General features: G+C 48.5%; 1 protein-coding gene across 1 annotated transcript in view; it reads right to left on the bottom strand.

Moving 5' to 3' along the window:
• LOC146835034 (cytochrome P450 4B1-like) overlaps positions 1–27,670 on the bottom strand; it is a 318,638-nt gene that overhangs the window by 52,132 nt on the left and 238,836 nt on the right. The window contains exon 9 of the mRNA XM_085602694.1: positions 14,641–14,774. Coding sequence (XP_085458820.1) covers positions 14,641–14,774 — 134 coding nt within the window. The remainder of the gene's footprint in view (positions 1–14,640; positions 14,775–27,670) is intronic.

A 27,670-nucleotide genomic window follows, 5' to 3' on the forward strand; every position in this document is an offset into this window, starting at 1 on the left:
ACAAGTGCCATACAAACTGCCAAGTACGATTCGCATGGGAAAAAGTCCATACGAATCGCATTGGGAATTATTCCCCACACGTCCTCGGGTTGGAAAATGTGTCCCACACATCCTCGGACGAATTACCGTACAAATGTGAAAAGTGAAGTCCGACCGCGCTAGTACGATCCATCCCGTGCGTCCGATGTTACAACCGGATGGAAAAAACACCGTCCGCACCGAACTCCCATAGCAACCATGGAGACATGTGCCCGCATACGCGCCCAACACTCCCCCCAGCCCTCCTATGTACGAGTCGAATCCCCACCCGTGTATGTACACCCGTGTATGTATGAGACGTACCCCCACCCGTGAATGTACACCTGTGTATGTACACCCGTGTATGTACGAGACGTACCCCCACCCGTGTATGTACACCCCCGTACGTACGGCCCGTACCCCCACCCGCGTATGTATGGAGCGTACCCCCACCCCAACCGTGTATGTACGACCCGTACCCTCACCCGCGTACGTATGGAGCGTACCCCCACCCCAACAGTGTATGTACGACCCGTACCCTCACCCGTGTATGCATGGAGCGTACCCCCACCCCAACCGTGTATGTACGACCCGTACCCTCACCCGCATACATATGGAGCGTACCCCCACCCCAACAATGTATGTACGACCCGTACCCTCACCCGCGTATGCATGGAGCGTACCCCCACCCCAACCGTGTATGTACGACCCGTACCCTCACCCGCGTATGCATGGAGCGTACCCCCACCCCAACCATGCATGTACGACCCGTACCCTCACCCGCGTACGTATGGAGCGTACCCCCACCCCAACCGTGTATGTACGACCCGTACCCTCACCGCGTACGTATGGAGCGTACCCCCCATGCCAACAGTGTACGTACAGACCGTACCCCCACCCCGTATGCATGGAGCATACCCCCACCCCAACCGTGTATGTACGGACCGTACCCCCACCCCAACCGTGTATGTACGACCCGTACCCTCACCCGCGTATGCATGGAGCGTACCCCCACCCCAACCGTGTATGTACGACCCGTACCCTCACCCGCGTACGTATGGAGCGTACCCCCACCCCAACCGTGCATGTACGGCCCGTACCCTCACCCCAACCGTGTATGTACGACCCGTACCCTCACCCGCGTATGTATGGAGCGTACCCCCACCCCAACCGTGTATGTACGGACCGTACCCCCACCCCAACCGTGTATGTACGACCCGTACCCTCACCCGCGTATGCATGGAGCGTACCCCCACCCCAACATTCTAAGTACGGAGCGCACCCCAGGCCCCAACACCAGCACCTTCACCCAACATCGCGCATGTACGAGTCGTACCAAGACAGACACAAGGACAGCACTGTACAACAAAATTGCCGAAGTACACACCGTACACACGCTAAAAACGCACGTACACAACCAGGACAAAGCAAAACAACACAAGAATACACTATTCGAATGGCACAAAGCCACAAAACATGTCCAACAAGCACAAATACAACACATTCACTGACCTGCAACTGCCAAAATCCCAAACAGAGGCCCAAAACACAACCACTCCTTATAACACACCCACCCAAAGTTCAAACACAGCCACACCCATCAATGGACCAATAAAAAGGGCCCACAGACACAAACCATGAGCCTTTGCAACAGACTCACTGCTGCCAGACCCCACAGACAACCTACAGCACCATACTTGAACCTTTACTACACCTTACACTTGCACACCTTCACACACCCACCTACACAAACACCCCCTCATCACATTCACACACACACCTGCACAACCACACCCACACACCCACAACCATCCACACCCACACCCCCACAACCATCCACACCCACACCCCTCACCATGCCCACTAACAAGAATCCAAAGTTCACTAGCCGAGAGTTGGAGGTCCTTGTCGACGAAATCCTCAGAGTCGAGCCACACCTCTTTGGAACATTGGTCAGACAGACCAGCATTTCCGAAAAAACAGCCATGTGGCAGAGGATTGTCGATGCTGTGAATGCTGTTGCGTCCACCAGAAGGACCAGGCATGAATGCCAAGCCAGGTGTTACGATCTGCGGAGGAGGGTCCGAGCCAAAATGACCGACGACCACAACCAGGCCAACATCACTGGAGAAGGGCCGCCCCGCAGACCCGTACAATACCATCCCTGGGAGGAGAGGGTGATGGCCATACTGCCGGTGGTGTCAGTGGACGGATTAGAAGGACTCCGAGACCCGGGTGAGTACACAAACAACTCACCTCACATGGGGGGAACGTCATCCACAACCAAACTCACAATCAGGCACGCAACCACCCCAAGCTATCGCATGACTCAACCACACTCCATGAACACGCACTTGCCACTAGCGCCACCATGCCCCATGCACCCAGCTGGACAATGCCAAGTCACAGGCCACAGAAAACACCAACACAAGACACGGTAAGCCGGATGGGGGGAGTGTGTGCCCCAAAAATCACATAGTGCAACTCACAAGCAGACAACAATGCCCTCTGCCCATATGGCCTAGGTCACAGCCAGACAAACAGTGTGTCCCCACACAGGAAAGACTTGCCAGCAAATGGCGGACGCCTTGCATTAAGACATGGGGGTGAAGGCACGTTTTTGCACATGACAGCAGCTAATGAACAGCCAACACTGTGAAAGAGTGGCAGCACACACCACCACAGCAGCAGCGCAGACACAGACACTACACCCAATGGGTGCCTGAAGATCAGAAACAAACTCACATCAACAAGCCAAGGGCCATTCAAAGATCTGCAAAAAGTGTGTGCCTAGGAAGCTGGGCTAAGGTGACAGAGGGTGACACACAGAGGGAGGGAGAGGGGGAGAGAGAGGGAGGGAGACACAGGGAGATGGACAGAGGGAGGAGGCTGATACAGAGAGGGAGAGGGGGACAGAGAGGGAGTGAGAAAGGGATACACAGGGAGACCAATTCAGCCTTGGGGGGTGTGAGAATGTCTGCTCGTCAGCAGGTGGACTGCGTGCATGTAGACAAGGGTGGGCAGTGCCTGAATCCCCCTCTCTTCTCCATGGCAAAACACTGGGCCATGTCCCAACCTGTGCACGAGCACAACGCCAGCTACCTGCATTATATAAGTGTGTGGAACAACTCCATGTGCCCACGTACAGTGCAACACAGAAGGCGCCAATGCATGGCTCGCCACACCTGCTCACTCCACTGCTGACTGCAGTCACAATTGACGCAGCAAGTAAGACTGTGCCACACATAGGTAAAGTCTCAAAAGCTGTGGCCAAGGGACATACCCATGCACAAGTGCACTGTGAGTGGAATGCAAGACATATCCAAATTCCCAGAGGAAATGTGCCAACTTAGAAACGAATGAAACATGGATGTTGCATGGAACAAAAATAACATTGTCTCTCTCACACACAGGTCAACGTCGTGGATCACCCCCCAACACTGGGGGGGGAAGGCTCACAGGACCCGGCTCTGCAGGATGACGGACCCACCGGCAGCGACGACTCTCACCACTCTGTGGACGACCCCGACCAACCTGGCCCCTCTGGTGTCCAGCCACCTGCAGCACCTGCTTCAGGTACAACTGGGCCAACCACCACCCCCACTCCTGCCACATCCCAGGAGACACCCAGGATCCCTGCCCCACCACCACAATGCAGCCAGGCTGGCCAGGAGGGACACGGTGTACCGGGCACCCAGGAGGAGGCAGGCGACAACGCTAATGCCACCCCTCAGGGGTCCCGGAGACCCGATGTGCCCACAAGGGCAGGCCAGGTGCAAGTGGGCAGGGGTGGTGGGAGTGGAGGACGGCGGAGGCGTGAGCCTGACCAGTTGGCTGCGGAACCGGTATATTCCCATGTCAGAAACATCCTGGAGACATACCGGCAGGACACCACGGGCATGGCCCAGGTTGTGTCCATCCTCGAGGAGATCAAGACCCAGCAGGCCCAGCAACATGCGGAGCAACATGCCTGTCTACTGCGACACCAAGGGCGGATGGAGGACAGACAGGCTGAGCTCGTGACGGTGTTCACGGGAATTCACCGTACACTCCGTCGGATAGCCGACAACATGGGCAACCCTCCCTGTGCCACCAGGCGTAGAACATCACCACCCACAGGGAGGGATCAGGAGGAGGAGGAGACATCCGACGGAGCATCCCAAACATCGTCACGGCCTGCTTCTGAGGGTTCCCGCAGGAGGGCGGGTCGTCCACGGAAAAGACCGTGAGGGTCGGCGCAACAGCACCATCTCCCAGGACACCTGGCCTGGCACCTGGCCCACTGGACCAACAGCAGCACATCAGCAAAAGACATTCTCTGCCACATGGACTTGCTGGTCACTGTCTGACCAATGTTGACAAAGACTGTGGCATGGACTCTGAGGATTTCCAATGGCAAGGACACCAACTCCCCTAGTGAACTTTGGATTCCACACACCCGGAAAGCCCCTCATGTCATACCCCCCCCCCACGTACCCCAACAAAAATAAAAAGTTACACAATAAAGAGATGATGCCTACATTTTGCATTATTACCTTACATGTGTCTTGTAAAGTCTAACCATGCCTGAGTTCTCATATAACTTCAACCATCCACACCCTGGGGCCTGGATCACAATGTATTAGGCAACACAGACATGGAGCACCATACACACCCGTGATGGGCCCAACCAGCTGAGGGGGTGGCCGCACAACCGTGCCGACAGACATATTGAGTACAGCGACAGCCATGCGCAGAGGTCAGGGATCATGTGGAGTGTCCTGGGGGGCACCCAGGTATGTGTGGACAGGTGGCAGAACCATGTCCTGCAAGCTTGAGTCAGGTGGATGCAGAGAATGGTGGCCTGGCCAACGTTGGATGCATGGGGATGGCACATGTCACAATACCCACACAGTCATGGACATCATGCACAATACACAGTCAAATCCCACACAAACAGCTTGCATCTTGCTACTCGACACAGACACATAGCCACTATGAGGGAAAACCATGCCAGACATGCCGTATGCACCGTGGCAACACACCAGCATTGACTGAGAAGAGGCACCTTGGAGGCATAGGGACACCTTTATTATTCATGTATTCGGGAATGCAGAGGCAACTCGGAGTACACATAAACAGGTCATGTGGAGTAACATGTGGGTCCAACACTGGAACCCCCCTTCTGCAGCACAAATGCGTGATAGCCATGGAACTGGCACACAAGTGTCGGCTAACGGACCATACACTCGCCTGTACGCTCACTATCACTATGGGTACGCATACGGGAGCACACCCATAGTGATACGGACCGTACACACACCTGTACGCTCACTATCACTATGGGTACGCATACGCGAGCACACCCATAGTGATACGGACCGTACACACGCCTGTACGCTCACTATCACTATGGGTACGCATACGCGAGCACACCCATAGTGATACGGACCGTACACACGCCTGTACGGGCCGTTGCTATGCATTTGGGGTGCCCTAGGGCCCCGGAACGCACCGTACCTGTGTGTGAAACTCCAAATTACATAGGGGACACATGAGGGACAAGTATAAAGGCCTACATGCATGCTGGTTGTCATGGAGACCAAGTTTAAAGTATGATCTTTTTTTCTGCAGGTGCACACCAGAAGTCAGTTTGAATGAATCTTCTTTGTTGCAATGTGGTTCTGGAGTTGACATCATGCTCAAGAAAAAAAACAATAAAAACCCACTGACTGTGCTAGGTTTGAAGGGATTGGAGGAAACATAGGATGCAAATGTGAGTGACCAATCACTCTGTACTCCTGTGCATGAAACAGGCCAGCAAGGCCGATATAAGGCAGCCAGGTCCCATGAGGGAGCACTTGCCTGCACATCTTTGGATTCTACGACCCAGCTGCTGCTCCTGATTCCCTGGAACCATGTCAAGGTCTGTGGAGAGGGCACAGCCTTTCACCCTGGAGGAGAACCTGGCATTGCTGGATGTGATCCTCCCACAGTACCCCCTGCTGTATGGGCGACCAGGGTATCAGGTGAGTGCAGAGTCTACTGGCACAGACCGTGTCCCTTTTTTGTGACTGTGACTCCTGGCATTGTGTCCAGGTGTGACACACATGCAATGTACTGTAGGGGGGTTCCAGGGGGAGGAATGCCTGATGTCTCCCAGCCAGAGCATGCTGTGGTGCATGTCTGCCATCCTCACTTGCATTGTGTTTACTGTGACAATCACTGCATGGTGCATGCCACATTCTGCCTGTCTTATCCTCCTGGGAATGTAGCCTCTACAGTCCTCATGTGATTATGTGGTCAGCCCAGTGTGACAGGTGACTGTACCCACAGATGTGTGTTAGTTCTGTGTACCTGTGCTGAGAGTGTCCACATGATGTGTTCGTACCCTGGACATTGGTGTGTGTGTAAGTCCCCTGTCATGTGGGTGGGTGCATATGTGGAGTGTAGCGCCCGGGCTGCATGAGGGATGGAGATACCCTGCCCATCTGATGTGAGCAGGGAGCAGTGCTGTGTGTCTGACGTGCAGAGCCAGCCCCACACCCGTGAGCCCCCCCCCCGTCTAGTGGCACATGTGCAGAGTGAGGTTTGTCGCTGCATTTGGCAATGGCAGGTGAATGTTCTGTGCCTGTGTGTGTCTGTGTACTCTGCTGAGGTAGCGTCAGGGGCCTGTGGCATGTGACTGCTTAGAGGTGCTGCACATAATCCTGGTGTAGCTTGTGATGCACAGTGTGAGCCTGGATCATTGATTGTGTCGTTGCCCTCATTCCACCTGTGTACTTTCAATGGCACGTACTGCTTTTGCCCTTCCCCAGAGGATCATGTCCCTATGACAAAGGTGCAATGCGTTGGATGCATACTATGCCTTGTTGTAAACAGCAAATTTGTTCTAATATGTGTCTCTGTGACATGTGCCAGGTGTATTGATGTAGTGTCACTTGTTCATCCTCACAGGTAGGCGCCTCTGCCAAGAAGCAGATCTGGATGAACGCCGTCAGTGCCGTGAGGAGGACGGAGGGTCGCAAGCGGCGCCTGGCCCAGGTGAGCAAACGCTGGCAGGATATCCGGTGCTGGACGCGGAGGATCGCACGGGTCCTGCTGGGGGACTCACCTGAGACCCATAAGAACCGCGGGCGCCGCCGTCTGACCCACATCCACAAGCGTGTGCTGGCGGTGGTCTTTCCAGACTTGGACAGGCGCTTACAGGAGAAGCAGCAGCAGGAAGGGGGTAGGTACATGTGTGTTTGTTGTGTGTCACCAGCATTTGTAAGTGCACAGTTGCATGGATACACTGCCAGGGTTTAAAGGTGCTGTGCAGATCCGGTTACCCACAGTATAGCGGTGCTCTCTTGCCTCCCTTCCCCTCCTTGCAATGTGTTCCCTGGTCTGTGTGTAGTCACACCTTCACAAGGTTATCTAGGCTGCCACTTTATCCACGTGAACAATGCCTGTAGCATCATGTGTGGGGGTGGTGTGTAACAGGTTTTGGGACCTTGCCTGTGCCCTGTCCAGTTCAGTACTTGTGGGTTCCATGTCAGTTGGCACTCATGCTGAGTCCAGACATGGGAGTTAGTCTCTCAAGTGTCATGCCTTACAGCACGCATGTCCTATGTTGTGGCTTGTGACATGATGTGCATGAGTGTGCGATACGCATGGTGCAGGGATGGTGGCGTGTGTTGCAGTCATTCCCATTCAGGACCATGGAGTTGTGTGGCCACTACTGTCCCCTGGGGCATATTTTCCTAGGTGTCATGTGTGTCATCACAAAATGTGGACACTCTCAGTGTCTACAGCATAGGTTGTGCTCTGTGCCATTGTCCCCTGGCACCATGTATATTGACGTAAAATGTAGTACAAGTGTCCACTGTATAGCCTGACCTGATTTTCCTTGTTCATACTCACGGTGGCCAGTGCCTGTGTGTCTTGTTACAATCATCTGATGATGACTATTTGTACATGATTATTTGGACAGGCGCACCTTGGGTATTTTGTGTCCAATCTTGCATTTATCCAGCCCATGTGTATTTCACCCAGACTAAGAGATGTAAGTGCTTCCTGTGTCTCAACAAATTGTCTCATGTAGGGGGTGGTCGGGGCGGGCAAAGCCTACATGTCAAAACCTGATATCTCCTTGCTAGGTCTGGCCAGTGTGTGATGTTTGTCTGGACATACACTCAAGTTCATGGATATGGTCCCTGCTCATCCCTATTATCGCCAACGCTGTGTGGTGCAGATGCAGTGCTGGATTGTCCCCAGAGCCTGGCTCCTCTGTCAAAATCCATTTCATGTCATTTGCTATTGTGTCATGCTCTCCATCGTTTTTCAGTGGCATGGTGGGTCAACCAACTGTGTGTTGCATGCCCTACATATGTACCTTGTTTTGTAGATGTTACTCATCTTTCTTTTCAGGCTATGCACTGTAACCTATGTAGATTGGACTCATGTGACATATGTATACAGGTGTATGATTAATTGCTGTCTCTTCACCTTGCCCACAGCATCGTCGGGGGACACGGAGGGAGACATCAGCACAGACGGAGCGGAGGGACCGAGCACCAGTGCCAGTGGTGACATCTTGGCTGGCACATCGAGTGGAACTGAGGCGGAGGAGAGTGAGGCCGAGGACCTGTCCAGTGCCACCACAGAATATGAAGCTGACGGGTCCGAGGATGAGCTCTCCGAGTGGGCGGAGGCTGCACCAGCAGCTGACAGCGGCACAACATCTATCCCCGCCCCCTCCATTGCCATCAGCCGCCTCCCACTTGCTCGTGTCCCTTCCCAGCGTGCCCGGTCACCACATGTCTCCTTCCTGCCAGGCACCGCACCCCCTGCCCCTGTTTCCACTGCTGCCGCCAATGCCGAGTCTGTGGACATCCAGCGGCAGTTGCAGGTTGGTCAGGCTGCGATGCTTAATGTCCTCCATGGCCACAGCCAAGTGCTGAACAACATGGAGGCATACTTGGAGGGCATTTTCTCATCGCAGGCTGACCAACGCAACTTGCTGAGGTCCATTGACTCGACACTGACTGCAGCAGTGGGTCTCCTGCAGCGCTTCGTCCAACCCCCTACCCCTGACCCATCCACACTTCCCACTCCCATGCCTGTCCCACGTACACCCAGACATCAGCATGCACCCACCACAACAGACACAGGCACCACACCAGCAGGGAAGGTCAAACGCACACCTCCTGGCACGCACACACAGGGTGAAGTAGGCACACCCACTGGGTCGGGGGGCAAACGTAAGACACGCAGCCAGAGTGGGAGTCCGCATTCCACCAAATCCACTCCCTCCAAATCCCCCTTCCCTCAGCTCTCCTGGCCACATATCCAGCAAAGACTCCTTCATGGCCGCTCTGTCCCTGAGCCCCACAGTGACACCAACCCGCAAGCGGTCAAGGGAGTCCCCGGTCAGGGTGGTTGAGTCCCCCCCCCTGTCCACACCCTCCCCCAGTGGCGCTGCGACCCATCCCTCTGACCCCCCCCCCCTCCTTGGGGCCTGTGGTTCCTTCGGGTGAAGGGGAGTCGCTGGAGGACCTTGCTAAGGTGTGCAGCGCCATCCTGGCCTCCGCCTTTGGCCCTGCCCCACCCCCTGTGGTGGAGTCCTCCGTCCCTGCACCCACGATGCCTACCCTTCGCCCTCATGTCCCTGAGGTGCCTGGTCCTTCCCCCCCACATGATGCCCCCCCCCCTCTGGAAGACGAAGGAGTCTGACTGTGCAGGCAAGCTAGGGGACACGCGTCCCACTGTGTCCCCCACCTGGATTTGAACTTTGGATTGCCCTATGGGCATTGTACATTTTGAACTTTCGAGGGACAAACAGATTTTTGGATGCTGAATAAAGCAATTTCTTTTTCCTTAGTACACTACTGTCTGTCTGGTATTGCTGTTGGTGGACCTGCTCCATTATTTTGGGTGGTGATAATGTGTTGGGTGTGTGGGAATTGTAGTCTTGTGCTGGTCATAGGGTGGACCCTGGTATCTGTGTGCCATCACAAGCTGTTGGCTACATAACTTTGTTCATGTAAGCAGTTACTGCATGGTGACATCGTCCCAAGGTGTGTTCCTTCCTCTGTGTAACCTGACATCTTCCCTGCAGGGTCTTTCCAATATGTGGTGCTGAGCTGTGTCTACATTGGCTGGGTGTGTGACGGACTCGTTAGACTTGGGCCATGCATGCTGAGCGATGTCTCCACCTGCATCATTCGTGGCGTCCTTGGTGGTCACTGTACTTGAGTATGTAGACTGTTGTCATGACTTCATGTGGACATGTTTTCTTTTCGGCGCCATGCATGTGTATACTCTCAGCCTCGCACACATGTGGTACATGTACTGCAGGATCTTTGTGCACCTGACTGACATTTGTGGGCATTGGATCTGTGGGTACTCTACCCTTTTCTTTGCAGGGGCACTGCTGTGAGTGTTAGGCACCCACCCCTCCTGTGTCTGGGCACTGCTGGGAGTGTTAGGCACCCACCCCTCCTGTGTCTGGGCACTGCTGGGAGGACTCTGCACACACCCCTCCTGTGTCTGGGCACTGCTGGGAGGACTCTGCACCCACCCCTCCTGTGTCTGGGCACTGCTGGGAGTGTTAGGCACCCACCCCTCCTGTGTCTGGGCACTGCTGGGAGTGTTAGGCACCCACCCCTCCTGTGTCTGGGCACTGCTGGGAGGACTCTGCACACACCCCTCCTGTGTCTGGGCACTGGTGGGAGGACTCTGCACCCACCCCTCCTGTGTCTGGGCACTGCTGTGTGTGTTAGGCACCCACCCCTCCTGTGTCTGGGCACTGCTGGGAGTGTTAGGCACCCACCCCTCCTATGTCTGGGCACTGCTGGGAGGACTCTGCACACACCCCTCCTGTGTCTGGGCACTGCTGGGAGTGTTAGGCACCCACCCCTCCTGTGTCTGGGCACTGCTGGGAGGACTCTGCACACACCCCTCCTGTGTCTGGGCACTGCTGGGAGTGTTAGGCACCCACCCCTCCTGTGTCTGGGCACTGCTGGGAGTGTGAGGCACCCACCCCTCCTGTGTCTGGGCACTGCTGGGAGGACTCTGCACACACTCCTCCTGTGTCTGGGCACTGCTGGGAGGACTCTGCACACACCCCTCCTGTGTCTGGGCACTGCTGGGAGTGTTAGGCACCCACCCCTCCTGTGTCTGGGCACTGCTGGGAGTGTTAGGCACCCACCCCTCCTGTGTCTGGGCACTGCTGGGACGACTCTGCACACACCCCTCCTGTGTCTGGGCACTGCTGTGAGTGTTAGGCACCCACCCCTCCTGTGTCTGGGCACTGCTGGGAGTGTTAGGCACCCACCCCTCCTGTGTCTGGGAACTGCTGGGAGGACTCTGCACACACCCCTCCTGTGTCTGGGCACTGCTGGGAGGACTCTGCACACACCCCTCCTGTGTCTGGGCACTGCTGGGAGGACTCTGCACCCACCCCTCCTGTGTCTGGGCACTGCTGGGAGGACTCTGCACACACCCCTCTTATGACTGGGCACTGCTGGGAGGACTCTGCACCCAACCCTCCTATTTCAGGATATGTACGCTTAGAACATACACGGGTGGGGGTACGCTCCATGCATACGCGGGTGAGGGTACGGGCCGGACATGCACGGTGGGGGTACGGGCCGTACATACACGGTTGGGGTGGGGGTACGCTCCATGCATATGGGGTGGGGGTAGGGTCCGTACGTACACTGTTGGCATGGGTGGTACGCTCCATGCATACGCGGGTGAGGGTACGGGTCGTACATACACGTTTGGGGTGGGGTACGCTCCATGCATACGCGGGTGAGGGTATGGGTCGTACATACACGGTTGGGGTGGGGGTACGCTCCATGCATACGGGGTGGGGCTACGGTCCGTACGTACACTGTTGGCATGGGTGGTACGCTCCATGCATACGCGGTTGAGGGTACGGGTCGTACATACATGGTTGGGGTGGGGGTACGCTCCATGCATATGGGGTGGGGGTACGGTCTGTATGTACACTGTTGGCATGGGGGTACGCTCCATACGTACGCGGGTGAGGGTACGGGTCGTACATACACGGTTGGGGTGGGGGTACGCTCCATGCATACGCGGGTGAGGGTACGGGTCGTACATACACGGTTGGGGTGGGGGTACGCTCCATGAATACGCGGGTGAGGGCACGGGTCATACATACACGGTTGGGGTGAGGGTACGCTCCATGCATACGCGGGTGAGGGTACGGGTCGTACATACACGGTTGGGGTGGGGGTACGCTCCATGCATACGCCGGTGAGGGTATGGGTCGTACATACACGGTTGGGGTGGGGGTACGCTCCATGCATACGGGGTGGGGGTACGGGTCGTACATACACGGTTGGGGTGGGGGTACGCTCCATGCATACGGGGTGGGGGTACGGTCCGTACATATCTGTACCCACGCTGTGGAATGCTTGTGCGGGCCGTACCCAGGCCTTTGCCACGTGGGTACAGCCGTCCCGCCATTGTTGGGGTGACGTAGGTGTGGGCGTGGTACGACTCGTACCCACGCTCTTAAGGCGTGGGTACGGGATGTACCTGTATTGTTGTGTTGCCGGTTCGCGTCGTCAACCACTTCCGTTGTGGCGGACGCTGGCTTTGCTGGACACGCCCCCACCCCCTCGTAGTGACCAGGGCCTGGGGGTCAGGTATGTCCAGGGCATGTGTGCTGTGTGACTTTGGTGGGGGTTTTGTGGCCTGCCCCTGCTCCTGCCCCCCCCCCCCTTTCCCCCCTCCCTTTGTTGTTCTGACCTTCTGCGGCATCTGCGTCGTAACCTGTAGAGGAGGTCGACTGCTATGAGGGCCGGGATGACACGTAGGTTCGGGTCCATGTCTGTCCGTCGCGTGCAGGTACTCCTTGTTCGCGTCGTCCTGATTTCCCGGCAGTTTTTGGCTGCCGGAAAATATTCTCCGTGCGGGATGACGTTGGTGCGAATCGTACTTCCTGGTATGTGAATGGCAGGCTGCGTGCGTCCCGACGTCACGTCGGCGCTTTCCCGGATCACATTTGTATGTATATTTTCGTCGGTCGGTGTTTTGTACGATTCGTACGGAAATAGTATTTCCGTGCGAATCGTAATTCCATGTTTGTATCTTGTTACGACCGGGTACGCGTCGGACGGGGAATATGCTCCGTCCGACGGTTCGTACTCGGTTTTTACAGGATCGTAATCGGCACCTTTGTGTCTATAGGGAAAGGTGTTTATACATTTGGACCCAGGCCCTTTTGTATTTCTCACCCTCACTATTCTTGCACTGACTTTCTGTCCTGGAAGAATGGCAAAACGGGGTAAAGAGCGGATGAGGATAGGGTAGAAATAGGAAACAAACACACAGACACACACAATCCAAAATGATGCCACAGTTAGAGCACACAACAAAACCGACCTCATCGCTATCGTCCTGATATGTAAAATGGGATCCTCATTTAAGATGAAAATTTAATAAAAGTATACATAGTTTACTTAGTTTAATTATGATTGTGTTTACTGTAGTGTCCATTTTGAACTCCAAGGGTCAGATTTACTAACTTTACAAGGAACGCAGAGCACCAGCCAAGATTTCTGGGCTACATTGCACCTGAAAGACAACACAGCACAGAGCCATAAATAATAGGATTGGTGTGTTGCTGGTTTTATCTCTCCACTTACACACAAAAAGACTGCCTTACATGATGCACAGTCTCTGCCACATGCAGAGGGGAGCATAGGATTTGTACTGGAAACATTCATTTTCCATACAAATTCCTATGCCTCGACAAACTCAGTAGAATCCCGCACATCAGATGTGTGTTTTGCACAGCAGCACGCATACAATGCATGAGTTTTTCTGAAACGTGCTTTTGTCAGGATAACCACCAATATTTTCTGAATGTTTTGTAAAGTACTGGCTTGTGACAGGCAGCCACTTCTTAGCACTGATAACAAAGTTGTAATGCTGTTATATGTCATGAAATGTACATCAATTGACAACCTAGTATTGAAGAAGGAGTCTGGTCTTGCCTGATCATTGCTGAGGGATGAAAACTGCTGCAGTCTCAGTGTTCTCTCAGCAGCTTCACCGAAGCAGTATTCCTTGCATTAAGGGCTCATGAGACAGGCTATGTAAATTTTGTTATACAGCACAAACACGACCCTGTAGCGTCTTCTTCAGCCGGGGAGGGAGCATGCAAATGAACATTCCAAACACGGAGCTCTATAATAGACGTCTTCATTCTTCAGCATAGGATATAACACTGTATGCATTGCGTAATAACTTACATAACCACAGCTTGACATCTCCCAGCAGAGTACGTAATTCCTGTTTAGAGTCTGTCGATGACGGCGAGGGTCCTAGTGAGCATAATATCAAAGACACTACAGACCAGCACTAGTTACACTACACAAGGCTATATTAATTTTGTTTTAAGGCACAGAGAGATTAAGTGCATTGCCCAGAATCACAGGATGTTGAGTTGACCCTGAGACTTAAACCTGGTTGGCCAGATGCAAAGTCGGCAGCTCTGGCCGTAGAGCCACATCCTCTCTATGCATTTGGATTTGCCATTTAGAAGCGCCAAGCACTTACCACTGAGTCATTTATACACTTGTCAGGATTTTAGAGAATACCAATATAAGAAAAGTCAACCTGCTGGCAATGTCCGCCCATCAAAGAATGTGACTGGTTGTGAGAGCTCCCGGGAGATCCCAGTAACTGGAGGGTAAAGTCGAAGGGTCTCCTTAATAAACATAGTTAAGTAGGTCATCTTTGCAAGATCATCCCTGAAAGTAACCAAACAGGAACAATTATCAATGGTTGTAGCACCTCAAGAAATGCAAAACAAGCAAGCTCTACATTTCGTGCTCTGTCTGACAAATCATTTTGAAGAAGGCAGTGAGACATCTTCAAGAATATTAGTACTATTTAAAAATGAGTACAAAGCAAATAGATGTGAAAACGTGTAAGCAATTGGTGAGTTTGAATCAATGTGTGGTAATGTGGATTTGTGAGTGGGGGAATTATTTAATGGTTTGATTAATGAGGGACTTCATTGATGTTATCTGAGTGAGTGACTGAGGACATGGTTAATACATTTGTAAGTGAATGCATGGAAGTGTGAACACTTGAACGAATGGTTGCATAAGTGAATGCAGGAATGGATGGCTGGATGAATGGATGAATGAGAATGGATGGATAAAAGTAGGTTATACAAATCATACAGACTGAGGCCTTGGACAGCAGTAATGATAATGTTATAGAAATACAAAGAATTACCAATATTGTATCAGTAAAAAGAGTACACAAAGTCTAAGAATATATATATATATTCATATTTTGTCACAACAAGCATTAAACAAAGAGTGTTCTACACTATGGCCCCCATTACAAGGGGCCCAGGAAAGCAGACAGATTTTCCCCTTTTGTGTAAGTTTACTATTTTTTTGGTATTCACAAACTACAAGTTCAATTTTACTAATAGAAATTTTACAACTGTAGAGTCGAGCGGAGAATTCTGCTAATCAAAAAATTATGCTATACCTATTTTTTTATAAGTGGAGCTCTCCGCCACGACTGTGGAGTCTTCGCAGTCCTGAAATTAGTATTAGTTAAATTAAACTCCTAGCCTCCGAAATCTGTGAGTCTGTGTCATCAGTCGATATTTATTAATGTTCAAATATGCACCATCACTCATTCATCTTTGGTGTATGTTATTTTTTTTTGCCACTACTCAGTAATCTCTGGTGAATGTTTAAAGGTCTTACATCGCTTAGTGCTCCTATATGATTAATTTGATTTCTACAACCATTAGATCTTCAATGCATGTGCAGATTTGCACTCAGAAATCTTCAGTCCTGCCTCACACTTTGGCCCAGAATTACTTAAGTTGCCCTTGCATCACACAAGGTGACGCAAGTCAATGCAAGCCCTTTAGAGAGATTCACTCAGCTATGCAAAGCAATCTTTTGTGGCTCTGACAGACAGCCAGAGAACCTGCTAAGCACTATGAATATGGAATTGGTGCCTAGTATCAGCATCAACAGGTGCACCTCTAGGCGCTCTGAATGAAAAAATATCACCTAGCAGCAGGACAGCTTCCAAGCACTGTGAATGAGACAAGAGCATCTTGAATCAGAAGTAGGGCAGAGAGACTGACAGGCCCAACAACTTAACTTGGATGAATAAGATCTTGAAACAAACAATGCCATCCTAAAGAGCACTATGGAGAGGCTAAACAACTGAGGTGCTAAAAGGCACCACTGTTTTTCCCTTTGAATGCCGTACATTTTTGTGGAAACTGTGACTCTATGCTACAACTTTATCCACACCCATGTTTTGTGACTTACTTGCAATAAAATTGATAACATTTTGCACTCACAAAGTCTTGCCCCGGAGTAAAGCTCAGTCCACACTATCAAAGCTGTTCCAAAGTCCACCACATCAATATTGCCATTATTTGCTTTAATACCTTTCTGGTAACTGTGGATGTGTTAATGTTCAGACACTTACGTATCAAGATCCTCCAGGCGAGTTTTAGAACAGAAACCAACACCAGTGTCCAGATTACAAACTCTGGTCACTATTGAATGATATATCAGAAAAAGTTCTCTTCTGTGATGGACAAACACGTTTTGCTCACAAGGAGGTATAATCCAGCATTATGCAATAAATCCCTGTTCCTCTTCAGTGTCCTCAGATGGTTGTCATAATGGTGTCCAATTGTTTTTATATATTTTTCTTCAGATGACGATGCTATCTACTCTACTTTCACTGATGACGGTAAGAAGATCTGCCTAAGGGTTTCTTGAAAACACCTTTGAGCCCAAATACTACACAGTAGGTAAGCCCTATTAATCTTCTTTATGTTGAAAAAACAGCAACTGGCCTGATGATCCTGGAAAGTATAACGTTACACCTGATATTGTTTCTAAGGAATGTAAACACAGCCTTTTTAATTTTCAGCTAGGATATTCTGTCTCATATTGTCCATTTCACAAATACTTAAAATCAGCTTTGCACTCTGAGTTTTTTTTAGTTTTTATCTTACCTATTTATCAAATATCCTTAGAAGTATAAAGTACATTTAGATAGTGAGTGTGTGTGCATGTGTGTGTGTAACCCATACTGTGAGGACCGGATCAGCCCTCATAGCGTGGGTAAACCGTGGCAGAACCAGACAAACACTATCTTCGTGAGGACTGGTGCATTAGGAGGACCAGTATGGTAGTGTGTTTAGGTACTTTCGAGCGACTGTATCAAAAAAAATAAAAGTGCAGGGTTTTTTTAATAACAAAAGTAAACTTTTATTACCATACATACAACCACCCAGAAGGCCGTGCACGTCGGGGTTGGTCACAGGACCTTATGCTTTTTGAAAGGGAGGGGTCCATTTGCCTCTGCCCCCTTTCAAGAAAAAAGGACCTGGAAAATGGGGTCCACCAGGGCCTAATAAGGCTCAGGACGGAGGAAAGTGGACCCCTGCCTTTTAAAAAACATAAGGTCCAGTAATCAAACCCACGCCGCGCCTTAGGGGTTGGCTTTGGCTTTACATTTAGCAATCAAATATTACTTTACAAAAAAACGAGAAAAAGCAAAGGTTATAGTAACGTTATAGTTAGGTGTCTTAAAAAGATTGAATTTATTTGAAAAGATGAGAAAAGAGAAAATTAGATGAAGTGCAAATTGTTACACAAAAGAAAAAGACTTCTGGTAAGAGAACTAAACAGTTTGTTAAAAGAGTTTTACAGAGTGTAAAGCAAATTGAAAGTGTTGAAAAGTAAAAGAAAAGTTCTACAACAAATCAGAAGGAAAGGAAAAAAGGAGATGATAAAAGAAAATCATTTTATGCGAAAACAATGCAAATTGAAAGAAGAATAAAAGAACAAAGACATAAGGAGGAGAATGTATTGAAGTAGAGTACTACGAAATGTACCAAAAGATTGTAAAAAATATTTTAAAAAACAGCAGCTTATAAGAAAAAGCAACAGATTGAAAGTGTAGTCGATAAAGCTTTTGAAATAAAACAAAAACATATTTATATTAATATTGAAGAGAATGAAAAAATTCAATGAAACAATGCTGTTTATGATGAAGAAAAGAAAAAGAAAAAGACAGGTAAATAGAAGTAACTTTTGTAAAACTTTCACTGGTGAATGGAAGCACATTTCTAGTACTGATCCTTTCTTTAATGAATAAAGCTATTTACAGCAGAACGCATTAGTACATGCAGTTGATACTAGTGGTCGATGCTATGAGATGAAAGATGGTTCTCTGATTCCAAAGGGAAAACTTTCCTAGGAATGTAGAAGAAGTAATAGCTGAAGAAGTTCAAGGGAGGTGTACATAAGCTCCTGTATTTAAGTGGGATTTTAGCAGTATTTGCAGTATTCTACAGGAATTTATTGACATATTACGAATTGTTTTATGAGAATATGCCAAAGAAAGTGTTAAATAGAAGATTAAGATGTTACAAGGACTAGATCCATGTAAAATAAGAAAATATACTAAGTTTAAAGGTCATTCTCTGGCTTATCTTTCAAGAAGAGTGTGCCAAAGTACTTTTCATCATTTAAGAATGTTAGCTGTACACCACTCTGAAATGCAGAAGTTGCTAAGGAGACTCCACTATGTAAAAACTCCTGCATTATGTTTAAGTGAAATGAACACAGCTCTTTTTCATGGTTCGGTATCAGATATAAAGTTTTTGATGATATATAGTTTTGGTTTTTTGGATCAGAAGACGAGTGTAGAGAAACTGAGAGTAGATTTTGAAAAACAGGAGAAAGAGATAAGTATTGATGATTTTGCGGAAGAAATTACAAAGTTTCAGATAGTTTCAAAGAAAAACAAACCTTTGTTTGTATTTGTTGTTGTTGTACTCACTATAGAAGTCAAACTAGGAAAGTTGATTTATATTTAAAAAGTTAAAAAGAAAATAATGACAAATGGCAACAATTTGGTGTTTATTAGTTGGTAGAAGGTCAGTTTGAATTGGGTACTTATCAAGTTGTTTGTAAATATTGTTACAACATATTAGAAGAAAACAAAATGGCAGCTAGAGCAGTACATAACAACTTAGAGTTGGTACCTATTCCTCGGGATCTGGCAGATTTAAATACATGTAAGTCTATTTTTATTCAATATGTACACCCATTTCAGGCCATAGTTCGTATGGATACTAAAACAGGTAAGCTGCCACCAACAGATTCACAAAAAGGTCTGAAAGGAAGAGTTCTCTACTTACCTTTAGATTTTAAGAAAAACATTGAGTGCAGTGAACGTGCGCTGGCTGGGAACGATCGCCTGCGCCCAGTTTCGGCAGGAGCCGAGCACACAGCCAGCACACAGCCGAGCCGAGCACACAGCCATTGTTCCACTATCAAAAGAAAGCGGTGCGTTTTGTTTTGTTTGCATGTCCTGTTAGTCCTTAGTTAGAAGCGTACGGCAGGAGCTGTCAATTTTGTATATTGTGCAAAAACCCCGAACGTGGTTTACATTTATGTATTTTCACTCGGTGCGTGGCAGGAGCCGCCACGCCAACATTATTTGACTCTGGTTACTTTCCCTTGGTGCGCGGCAGGAGCTGACCGCGCCTGCATTGTTCGAATTTGCTTACTCTTACTTGGTGCATGGCAGGAGACGCCCACGCCAACCTAATTGAACCTGTTTGCTTTCACTTGTTGCACGGCAGGAGCCGACCGCGCCTACATTGTTGATTCCCCGCGGATGCGGTCATCCCGTCTTTTTTCCCCTCAAGCGCACGGCCGGAGCCGGCGGAATCGCTTCTACCACCTTCCCATAGCATAGCGGGGAAAAGAGTGTAACTTTCTGAGCTGGGGAATCTGGTTACCGCAGGCGCGGATATCATGTTGCATACACCCCTTCTTCTCATCATTTTATAAGGAACAGAGGTCTGTTTGCCTGGCCCTCCTGACTCTCCTTTCCACGCCTCGTCCTTATAAAGTGCCATTACCCCAGACAAAATCCAGTTCAAACTTCGTGACAATTATCCAGAGGGACTTTCCACTTGCCTGTGCCTGCCTGTGCCTGCCCTCGTCTCCCTCTCGCCGCCGCATCCCGCAATCTCGCGGCCGCCATGTGGAGGGAGACTACAACTCCCAGGCTCCCCTGCACCGGAAGCCGTCATCGCACCATCCGCGCCTGGAGGCGTTTTAAAAATCATCGCAGCCTCCGCGTTGCGGGAAACGCGCGCGGGCAGCGCCGGGCTAAGCCCGGGCAAAGGGCGGGCCGTCTGTGGCTGGAGGAGGTCGGGCCGGGCCCCTCCTCAAACATTTGAACCCTCTCATCGGACTAAAAACATACTTGCAAAAGGTACTGTGGGATGCTAAGGGAAGAAGGTTGTCCAAGTAGTTTATAATTTTTCACAGTATATTTGCCTTTATTCCTATATTTCATATATGGTTTGAAAATCTGTTCTATATTGTAGGTACTGAGGGGACATTTGTTGACTGATATTTTTTTGACCATAAAAGTTTATCTGTATTAACGGTTGCAATGGGAAAAAATAGCATTAAATCTTACCCAATGACTAGGCAGCATGCTGCCGCGACTCAACCCCTTCCGAGTTTAACAGCAATTGATAAGATGCTTCAAAAGACGATAGGGGTGGTTGCGACAGCAATTGAAAATACGGAGAGGCGATTATTGATCACTCCAGTTGGCCCTCCATTACAGCAAGAGGGGGACTTTTCTATAGCCACAGCGAATCCCCTTGATTGTAGCTTTCTCCGTACGTCATCTTTTTCTAAGTTACCCTGTGCCCAGCCTGTTCTTACTATTGTCACCAATCCAACATCGCCCAAATGTGCTCCGCAAGTTTTGGCGGAAAAGGGAGCCAATTCTCGCCCAAAAAGCAAGAAAAGTAAAACCCAAAAGAAACAAACCAAACAAAAAACATCCCTGATTGCACCGGTACAGGTTGCCGATGGTCCATCTACAGCCTCAGTAGGAACCCCTACTTGGGTCACTCATCTATTACTAGATTTCCAGTCCCATATTGAACAGACTATTGGCTCCCTTATTAAACCACTGGTGTGTAAAGTGGATAGATTGGTCTCTATGTTTAACAATATAGACCAGAGGAAGCCGAAAATTGTGAGCTAAACATCAAAAGAAACTAACGGATTGAACCCGAGTATTACCAACCCTATCACACGAGTTGTTGATGGTGTAGAAGGGCATTTTGCTGCAGGGCTAACCCTGGATAACCTAGAACTAATTGGTGGCACCCGGGTTTCGCCTAGCAGCAACATTAGCAGCACAGTTCCAGCAGTCACACAGATAGTAGGTAATTGGATTCCGGGCCCGGCTTTGTTATTGCCCAATGACGGGAAAAGAATGGGTGGCTCTAGTACAGTGCTGAGGGATGGATTTAGTACTGGGACAAGAAACCGGGATCGACAAGTCCTAGGAAATAGAAATAGTCCAGCAAGGGGTCATTCCACCAAATTGCCCATTATTAATCTACCCCCGGAGTCCTTGCCATATGTTGGGGTTCTTACTGGGGTCCCCCCCTTGGCCCATGGGAAAAGTGAGGATCACAGTGACCTCAAAAATAAATGTATACACTGGCTAAGTACTAATAGACCTTCACCACCCAGCCACTCTGGAGAAATCCTGACAGTCAGAAGAGTTGATTGGATTGGGCCTGGATCTAAAACTCTCAAAGGAAACTGTGTGATCATAAATTTTAGACACAAAAGTGCCGTGAAATTTATATGTAATGGGCTGCCTGTCTGGTCGAATACCCAAATCTTCCCCTTGCCCCTTTCTTACTTCTACCCAAATATCCAGAGGAGACTAGGCTGGGACTCGAACTGCCGACAACGGGGGGCTTATGATAATCCTCCTTATAGCATCCACCAGGGGATAGCAGCTGGGGAGGATATAAGTTTATACTCTCCCTTGCTTTCCCTATTTCCCCAAAAAAATAGGTTCAGCCCCCTTGAGCTGGTCGATTGACGCCTCAAGGGATGCCATCCCATATCCCCCATGGCTAGTGGCATAGATAAACAAATTGGCGAGGCAAAGGGAATGGCTCCTCTTTCCCCCCCAATGAATTTAAGCACAAATCATACTCGAACCACTGAAGACACGATGCAACGGGGGGCAGTAAAACAATTTGCAGAGATTAGTGCCCTTAACGATTCACTATCCTCTAATAAGATTAATGCAGGTATCCTTGATCCTAGAAACCCGACCCTGGATGTTGGGATTCTCATTGGTATGGAAAGAGTACAGAGCAACCCAGCAAGAACGAGGGCTATATAAAAATCCTGTCTTGGAATGTGGCTGGATTGAAAAATAAATTGCCATTGCCCGAGTGGGGCTCCTTTATGGCTCTCCATGATATCTGTCTGATGCAGGAAACCTGGGCATTGGAGAAGAGCGTTATGCCTGGGTATGCTACTTTTCATACCCTTGCTACAATTGGGGCTAGGGGGAGGCCTTCGGGCGGGCTCACAACATAGGTGGCTACGCACTTGGGCGTCAGGGCTGTACAAATGCACACTAATTCCCCAGACATCCAGTGTGTACTCCTGACCTCAGAAAATATGCCACAGTTGGCTATATTGAATATTTACTCAAGACCCGCCAAGTGTGGGCGGGAGTCTGTTGCAATTGATGTACTCAAAAATTGTATCCAGTCACTCGACCCAACAACGGTGTTTGTGATTGGAGGAGACTTCAACTGCCAGTTTGAGCCCTTGGTGAGCTCTGGGGGGGGGGGGGGGCGGACAGGATGACGAAGACCAGTTGTGGCACGTTCCCGAACCACAGATTATCCCTGTTAAGGCTTGGACTCCACTGGTCCTGCAACTACAATCATTTACCCTTTCAACTTCTATGCGGGCGTGTAATGGGCGGGTGGAGCCCGATAGACCTGGGACAGCTACGTTCAATAGATTACACCAAACTTCCATCATTGATTATATAATGATGGAAACAAAACATTGGGTTAGGTTGCTGGAGTTTAGGGTTGTCCCGAGACACGACAGTGATCACAATGCTCTTGTACTAACAATAAAACCTGGAAGCTTCGGGTTAACAAATTTATCGCCTGATGCAACCAGTGTCATTCCTCCCTATATAATAACCAACAACAGACGTAGGGTTAAATGGCCACATTTACAGGAGTCCCCCACTATATTGGCGAAAATTTATAACATAGCCTTACCTTCGATTCTCGAAATGGGGGATGATGCCAATAAGGGCAGAGCAGTGAAAACCCATGAGCAACTGGCAGAGAAGCTAGTGGATGTGTTCTGCCCTGTGGCTGCGGTCAAACCACCACGGCCTAGGTCACATCCCTGGTATGTTGCCCCATGTAGAAAGGCAAAAAAAGATTTACTGGTCGCCATTAAAGCCCAAGATAGAGTATGCATAAAGAAATCACAAATTCTCTATAAAAAGGCAATCGTAAGGGGTAAGAAGGATTGGGAGGATAAGACATGGGAAGAGATGGGATCCGCGCTTAAGCGCAGGGATACCAAATCATTTTGGGCTGCCGTTGCAATAGCCACAAACGGGAGTGACAGGGCTTGTGCCCCAAACATAGCATCATCAGTGTGGGAGGCACACTTCAGTGCTTTATATGCTAGTGCTGATCTCGATACTATAATTGAACCAAGTAGCAAACCCCCGAAGGAATCGCGATTGAAGGAGTTGGCTGTCTTGCCATATTGGGTAGATGGGGTGCTTTATCCGTCGACCTCCCGGGGCTCCCCCCATGAGCATCGATTGGAGGGGGATTTGGGTGAACTGCGGAAGAAGACCCAAAGTGATATTGGGGATGGGAGTTACCCTGAATGCCTTGAAGTTATTACTCTGAAGGAGGATGAGTCAGCAATGGGAAGGCTACCTCCTAACAAGGCCCCAGGCTTGGACAAACTCCGAGGAGATTTATTTTGCACGCAGCCAAAAATATGGGCACCGTATCTGGCTGTTTTGTTCAACGAAATTTTATTTGGAACTGATTTGCCGGGGTCATGGTTGGGTGCTGAGGTGGTTCCCATTTATAAAAAGGGTTGCCCGTTAACCACATCCAACTATAGGCCCATTAGTCTTATAGATACAACACAAAAGCTAATGGGCAGGATTATTCTGGATCGGATCCTGGGTTGGATGGAGGAAAATGAAGTATTAACAACACTCCAGGCAGGTTTTAGGTCAGGCATTTCCACCTTGGACCAAATATTCTGCAGGTCTTATTTTGGAAAACTGCAAGCGTAGAGGGTGGCAGCCTCTACCTTGTGTTTGTTGACTTGCGGGCGGCATTCGATCTTGTTCCCAGGGCTAAGCTATGGGAGGTCCTGGCAGACTTGGGTCTCCCGCCCTACCTTCTGACAGCATTAATTAGACTACATACTAATAATTATGCTTGGGTTAGGTGCGGGAGGTATGGGGACCTACATAAACGCTTTCCTGTCCTGACGGGAGTACGCCAGGGTTGTGTCTTGGCCCCAACGCTATTTAGTCTATATATAAATAGTCTGGTTGATCATTTGTCTGGTATTACAGATAATGATTCTCCCAGACTAGCGACTGGGAGAGTGCCCGCTCTGATGTTTGCGGATGACACCTTGTTGTTATCCAAAACATCATCGGGCCTCCAGCGTACCCTGGACGGCTTTGTGGCGTTTTGCGCCTCGCGGGGATTGGAGATAAACTTGGATAACACCAAGTTTATGATCTTCAATCCCCCGAGGCGGACTCGACCGAACCCAGTCCTTAACGGGATCCCTCTGGAGCGGGTCAAAATATTCGTCTATCTGGGCATAACTATAACAGAGAATTTCGAATGGGGCCCCCAAATCTCCAAATCTGCCCTCAAACTAACACAAATGAGTGGAGGTATTAGCAAAATCCACAGGATATCAAATCTTAAACCGGTAGCCCCGGCTCTGGAAATCTACCGACTTCAAGCTAGAATGGCCTCAATCTACGGTGCTGAATTTTGGGGCCACAAAAATACCTCCAACCTTTTGAGGGTGGAATAAAACTTTATGAGGAATCTGGTAGGATTACCATCAAGCACACCACTCATTCCCCTACGCTTCGATCCGGGGCTGGAGCCGATAGATGAGCTTGTAGCCGCAAGACCTATGCTATATTGGAAGAGGTTGTGGTCCGTTCCTGAACTGGCTTCCTATAGAGCTGAGTTTTTGGAAATCTGGCCCCAACTAAAAAATCAAAATATTCCATGGTTGCTCGCTATCAAGGCTTCTAGTAAAAGGCTAGGTATCCCACAGATTTGGGCGACTCCCGAGCTGTCCTGTCCAGGAATGATGAAATCAGACCTTCAAACCCAGATGAGGAGACAGAATTTGTTAAAACTGCAGAGATCGGCAACTTTGGGTAGGCTGTCAGCTGAGTTCCTCTTAGTAAAAATGGAACCCCGATTTGAGGAACTTTTAGATGCTATACAACCGCCTCTAGCGAGGAAGTTGTATCTTCAATTAAGGCATGGTAGCCTGCCCATCAGGCTCTTTACCTCAAAATGGTCTAAATCAGAAGGGGAAGCCTGCCCTATATGTAATTACAAAAGTGAAGATGTTTCCCATGTTTTGTTTTTTTGCCCTGCATACGTTAGAATTAGGAAATGCTGGTTAATCCCGATATGCAGGAATCTTGGATTTCGTCATTTTGAACAGGCCTGTCGGGTCTTGACTTATGATACCCATCCCCCCATTGTCTTTGCCTTATCCCGCTTTTTATTTGGTATGTGGCGGAGAAGACAAACTCTTTTGTAAATGTGTGATTGATAAGGTTTTGTTTTTTCTATTTTCTACTTTTGATAACTTTTGAATTTAATCTTCTTTTAACATTGTCTTTTTATGCTGTTCTTAAATTCCTGTGCTTTGTATGTATTTTATCTGCACTTTTATGGTCTTTGACCGAAATAAAGTTATCACAGACAAAAACATTGAGACTGTTGGTGTAGACAAAGAGGAAAACAAACCAGTAGTTGTTCTTGTAAATGGTGTGCCAACAAAGAGTTGAAAAATCTGGCAAGAGTTTGTAGATGTTAGTAAATGTCAAAAGGCTACAATATATCTGAGTCAGAATAACATTTATTATAAGAATGGATGAAGACGTAATATGCTTAAAAGATGAAACAGTAATTTCAGCTGGCCAAATTGAAAAAGTGGACAAGTGCACAACTGAAGAGATTTATGGACATTATACAATACATCCTCTGCATTCAAAAGAAATAATTGGAAACAGCATTGAATTATTTCAAATGAAAAAAGCAAAGGAAAGTCCAATGAGTGTATGGGAACAAAGTATAGAAGCTCGTTTCCCTCAGCTTTTCCCCACTGGAGAAGGTGGACAATTTGATGAGCGAGATGTACAGCTTCCAGCTTCAGAATACCAATCAACAAGAATATTTTGCGAACATGCAAGATTTGGGCAGTGCATTCCATATATATTTAATCTTCTGTTTGAAAGTGATTTGTCTGCACTTTCGTATGCAGTGAAGCACATATTAAAAACAGGATTTAATTTTCAACATGTTTCTGCAAATGAGTTCATGGACAAAGTTGAACAAAGAGATGAAAATTTAGAATCTCGGTTAATTAATTTGATGGCGTGCCAACACGGTACCAATGAGTATTAGTATTGTCGTCATGGAGAATTTAAATGCTTGTTAAGAAACCTAGGTACTCCTACATGGTGTGTAACACTTAGCTGTGCTGAATATGCATGGGAAGATTTATTTGAATTTCTACGAGAAGCAAATTCAAATGTTAAAAACATTGAATTGTTGACAGCTGGATAACTGTGTTCCTTGTATCCCGTATATGTGTGCAGGTAATTTAATCTTAGGTTTCAAGCTATAATGTCATTTATTTCCAATAAAGAATAATCCAACTCTTGGAGAAGTAACGGATTCCTTTTGAAGATAGGAGTACTTCGCCAGAGGAGCTCTTCATATACACATGCTATTATGGATAAAGAATTCACCAGCATTTGGAACTGATATTGATGAAACAGTTTTTTCTTTCATCGAACAGTATGTTACATGTGCCATTCAAAGAAAAGGAGGAGAAAATAGCTTGAGACAATAAGTTTTACGGTTCCAAAGTCATAGATGTGGTAAATACAGTCTGCGAAAATACAAGTGTAAAGGGAAATTTTATACAAAATGTCATTTTGGAATCCCACGTCTTATAACTTCTAAAGGAAGAGTAAATCGTTTTTTGTCAGCAGTAAGGCACAAAATAACTTGGAAATCTCCCAAAAATACATACACCTTAAAAAGAACAGAAGATTCAAAGTACATTAATGACTACAATCCAGTTATTTTGAAAATGTGGAATGCAAACATGGATAGTCAGTATGTTGCAGATAATTCAATTGCTGTAGCTTGCTATGTTACATCATATATAACCAAATCTGAAAAGACATAGATGAAAGAAATGTGGGAAGAAATTTCACAAGAGAAGAGTCTTAGCAAGAAATTGTACAGCTTTAGCTTGAAAATGCTTTGCCATCAAGAGATTGGATCCTATGAATGCTCGGATTGCTTGAGCTCTGCCATTTTATATTTAAAGTCAAGAGGAATCATTTGGGTAAGTTTAGGTCTTGCCTCCACATGAAATAGAGTACTGAAATCTTACAAGAAATAGAATACTTAGCACAGAATGAACCAGAA

This window comes from Triturus cristatus, chromosome 4_2, assembly GCF_964204655.1.
Source record: "Triturus cristatus chromosome 4_2, aTriCri1.1, whole genome shotgun sequence".
NCBI lineage: Eukaryota > Metazoa > Chordata > Amphibia > Caudata > Salamandridae > Triturus > Triturus cristatus.